The following is a 3,957-nucleotide window of genomic DNA, read 5'->3' on the forward strand; positions in this document are numbered from 1 at the left end:
CTCTGTATTTGCTTTAGTTTCTTAGTTTATTCTTGCATTTTGTTCTTCATTCATTTCCATTTAGTTTCCTTTGATTAGTATTATCCTCTCTTGGTTTATTGCTATGTCCACTTTAGTTTCTTTCCTGTTGCTRGATTTATTTTATCATTTATTGACCATCAGTAATCTTCACTCATCACCTGCTGCGCTGCCTAATCGTCATGTTTCACATCATGTGTTGATTTTTTTCACTGTTCAGCGTCAGTGTTAACGCTATAAAATGAACGCTCTCTATCGTGGTATCACCCATGGAGGGATTTCTTTATTTATTTATTTAAATGGGTTCATTTTTCAGAGGGATACACAGTGAGGGTATCGTGATTTTAGCTACCAGTAGCAGGAGAACRGAGCTGCGCCAAGAAGCTAACAGAAGCTAACAAACACTGAATAGAAGAAGAGCTGCCATCTATACAGCTGCAGCCAAGCATGATTTAATGTTACACAATACAGTTTTACCAAGTTGCTCAAAGTCTAAACTGGTATTGTTGTGCATTTAAGGTGTAAAGTTGACCTTCGACTAAACGCCCCCCAAAGGCATCCCAGCGCCCCCCTTTTGTAAAAATGTTCGCCAGCGCCTCCTGCCGTCCTCTGAATGCCCCCTGGGGGGCGGTACCGCCCACGTTGAGAACCGCTAGTGTAGATTAAGAATATTTAAATAAACCAGTGGCAGCTGTTTGAGACTAATAGACAAGTGTAGCTCAGGTCTCAGTCAACAGTTTTCTGTGAATTGCTATATTATATTACCAATAAATAACCAGCACAGCATTACCCAGACTGCACTAAAGGGGTTTATTTAAAAGACATTTTAGTCCTAGAGTGACTCCTACTAAAATAAGGAAGAGTAGCTTGAAATCTTGTGATATTGCTAACAAAAATGAGTTTTATGTTCCAGATCTGTCCATGCAGCTGAACCTCTTCATGTTTGAGTACAACGGCCGCAGTGGCTACCGACTGAAACCAGAGTTTATGAGGCGTCATGACAAACACTTTGACCCTTTCACAGAAAACACAGTGGACGGCATTGTAGCTAATACTCTCTCTGTGAAGGTACAGCTCAATGATAAACTCCTTCTCATACTGTAACTGATCAAAATGATGACATCCAGTACGTTCATTTGAAGGTGCTGTTGTCTCTAAATGTTCTTAGAATCAGTCAGCCTTTATTTTCATTGTGCTAAAGCACAACAAAATTTGTTTCAGTACAGCCCATCTAAAGAACACTAAAGGACCAAAAGAAAAAAAAAACAGCAGCAGACATGAGTAGAGAGGTGCCTGAGTCTGCAGCCGTCATGGGAGGCGTTGCCCTTTCATTACAGAAAAAAATAATAACATGAGGGTAGGCTGTTATATCTGATTATGAGGAGGAATTATTTCTCCGTAGATGAGGAGTCTTAATTTATTTGTTTATGATGGTGTTAACTTTTTTGGTGTTTGCTGTGAATGTTCTGCAATCTCTATGTGGATAGACATATCTATATATCCTGTCTTGGCCAGTATTCTCTTGCAAAAGAGATTTTTAATCTCAATGGAATTTTCCTGGTGAAATAAAGGCTCTTAAATACATAAAAACACAAATCCATTTAAAACTGCTCTTAAAACCACTACTGCATATCGCAGGTCATCTCAGGCCAGTTTCTGACTGAACGGAGGGTGGGTGTTTATGTGGAGGTGGAGATGTTCGGACTCCCCGCAGACACTAGGAGGAAAGCTCTGAAGACTAAAACCTCCCAGAACAACAACGCTGTCAATCCAGTGTGGGACGAGGAGCCCATCGTCTTCAAGAAGGTGAGGGACGCCTAGAGGAACAAACGGCCTAGTTGAATCAAATGGCGTTTTCAGACAGATGACTCCTACTTTTGTGCAGGTTATTCTTCCGACTCTGGCCTCTCTGAGAATTGCTGCGTTTGAGGAAGGAGGAAAATTCATCGGCCATCGGATTATTCCAGTGTCTGCCATCAGACCAGGTCTGTATAGTCACAGTTAATCTGATTCAGATCTAAACTCATCTACTAATGCTGGTTACGGGATCGAAAAATACAACAGGAAACAACTGATAAGAGCTCTGAGCTGCAGTATTGTTCATTTCAATACTTTTTTTTCCTTTTGCTGTCTGTAAACTCACATATAGTCTTGGCATATTATTCAGACACTGACAGTCTTGCTAAAATAATCATCTTGGCTCTCACTCTGTTCAATCAATCAAATCAATCAAATTTTATTTGTATAGCACATTTCAGCAGTAAAGCATTTCAAGGTGCTTTACATAATTAAAAAAAAAATAAAAACAGCATGTCACGTTAAATAAACGGTAAGAAAGAGAAAGATTTTGAAAAAAATATATAAAAACATACTTTTGTTACGGAATTTAAGCACCTGTCGTCGCCGGACTCCGCCATCCTTTTAACACGGGTATTATCCAGGTATTATCCAGGTATTATCCAGGTATTATCCAGGTATTATCCAGGCCCCGTCGCCTAACAAGACAAGGTCTCCAACCTTGCAGCACCAGGCTCCGTCCACCTGTCACGCGAATTTTTGCGCTAGGACTTCGCCGTCCTACACAGATTTTTGTGAGAACGCCAGCAGCAGCGTTTTAGATCAGCTCCTGCTGTTTGAGTGATTTTTTTAGGCAGACCTGTGAAGATACTGGTCAATAATCAATGCGACTAAAGATAATAATAATAATAATAATAATAATAATAATAATAATAATAATAATAATACATTTTATTTGTAGGCGCCTTTCTGGACACCCATGGTCACCTTGACATAAAAACAAGCAAATTATAAAATACATACCGGTAATAAAAAAACCCCATAAAAACACAAACAAGATTTATAAGACAGTACAAAGATAATTAAAGGTTGTATGCTAGTTCAAACTAATGGGTTTTGAGTTTGGACTTAAAATATTGCAAAGACTCGATGTTCCGGAGATCAGGTGGGAGTGAGTTCCAGAGTTTGGGAGCAGAGCGGCTGAATGCTCTGCTCCCCATAGTGACAAGACGACCAGGGGGGACGGTGAGATGGACAGAAGAAGAGGATCTGAGGGAACGGGTGTGTGTGACAATGTGAAGGAGGTCCGAGAGATATGAAGGTGTGAGGTTGTGAATTACTTTAAAAGTTAGAAGAAGTATTTTATAGTTGATGCGATATGTGATTTGAAGCCAATGGAGCTGTTGTAAAATAGGTGTGATGTGATAAATTAAAAGGGTCTGTGTAATGATACGAGCAGCTGAATTTTGAACCAATTGTAATTTATACAGAGTTTTCTGTGGCAAACCAAAAAGTAGAGAATTACAATAGTCTAAACGAGATGTGATCAAACTGTGGACCAGAACAGCAGTGGAGTGCGGAGTGAGAGAAGGACGGAGACGGCGAATATTTCGGAGATGAAAATAAGCTGACCGAGTGATATTGACATGGGAGGCAAAAGAGAGGGTGCTATCGAGGATGACCCCCAGACTCTTTACCTGAGGGGAGGGAAAAATGGAGGAGTTATCAACTGAAGTGGAGAAATTATCAAGTTTACTTAGTATTGAATTAGTACCAATTAAGAGAAGTTCAGTTTTACAAGAATTTAATTTAAAAGTTAAGAGTAAACCATTGTTTTATTTCAAGAAGACAGTCAGTGAGGGAGGAAAATGGAAGCATGGAACTGGGTTTGGTTGAAATATGTTTCAACCAAACCCAGTTCCATGCTTCCATTTGAGTTGGGTGTCATCCGCGTAGCAGTGAAACTGGATGTTATGTTTGCGAAAAATATTACCCAGGGGGAGGAGGTAAATGATAAACAACAAGGGTCCCAGTACAGAGCCCTGAAAAACACATGGATAAGTTTCCCTAGATCTCGCTGAGACATTAGTCCTTTAATCCTGGAAATGTTCTTCAGGTGATAGAAGGCCGACTTTGTAACTG

The 3,957-nt window shown here is 39.9% G+C and overlaps 1 protein-coding gene across 2 annotated transcripts in view; it reads left to right on the plus strand.

Annotated features, from left to right (window-relative positions):
* Positions 1 to 3,957, plus strand: part of LOC103476610 (1-phosphatidylinositol 4,5-bisphosphate phosphodiesterase beta-1-like) — a 49,894-nt gene that overhangs the window by 33,026 nt on the left and 12,911 nt on the right. For both annotated transcript variants that reach the window (XM_017308882.1, XM_017308883.1), the window contains 3 exons: positions 932 to 1,086; positions 1,657 to 1,824; positions 1,904 to 2,003. In XM_017308882.1, coding sequence (XP_017164371.1) covers positions 932 to 1,086; positions 1,657 to 1,824; positions 1,904 to 2,003 — 423 coding nt within the window. The remainder of the gene's footprint in view (positions 1 to 931; positions 1,087 to 1,656; positions 1,825 to 1,903; positions 2,004 to 3,957) is intronic.

The sequence above is a fragment of the Poecilia reticulata genome, linkage group LG15 (assembly GCF_000633615.1).
Source record: "Poecilia reticulata strain Guanapo linkage group LG15, Guppy_female_1.0+MT, whole genome shotgun sequence".
In the NCBI taxonomy this organism is placed as follows: domain Eukaryota; kingdom Metazoa; phylum Chordata; class Actinopteri; order Cyprinodontiformes; family Poeciliidae; genus Poecilia; species Poecilia reticulata.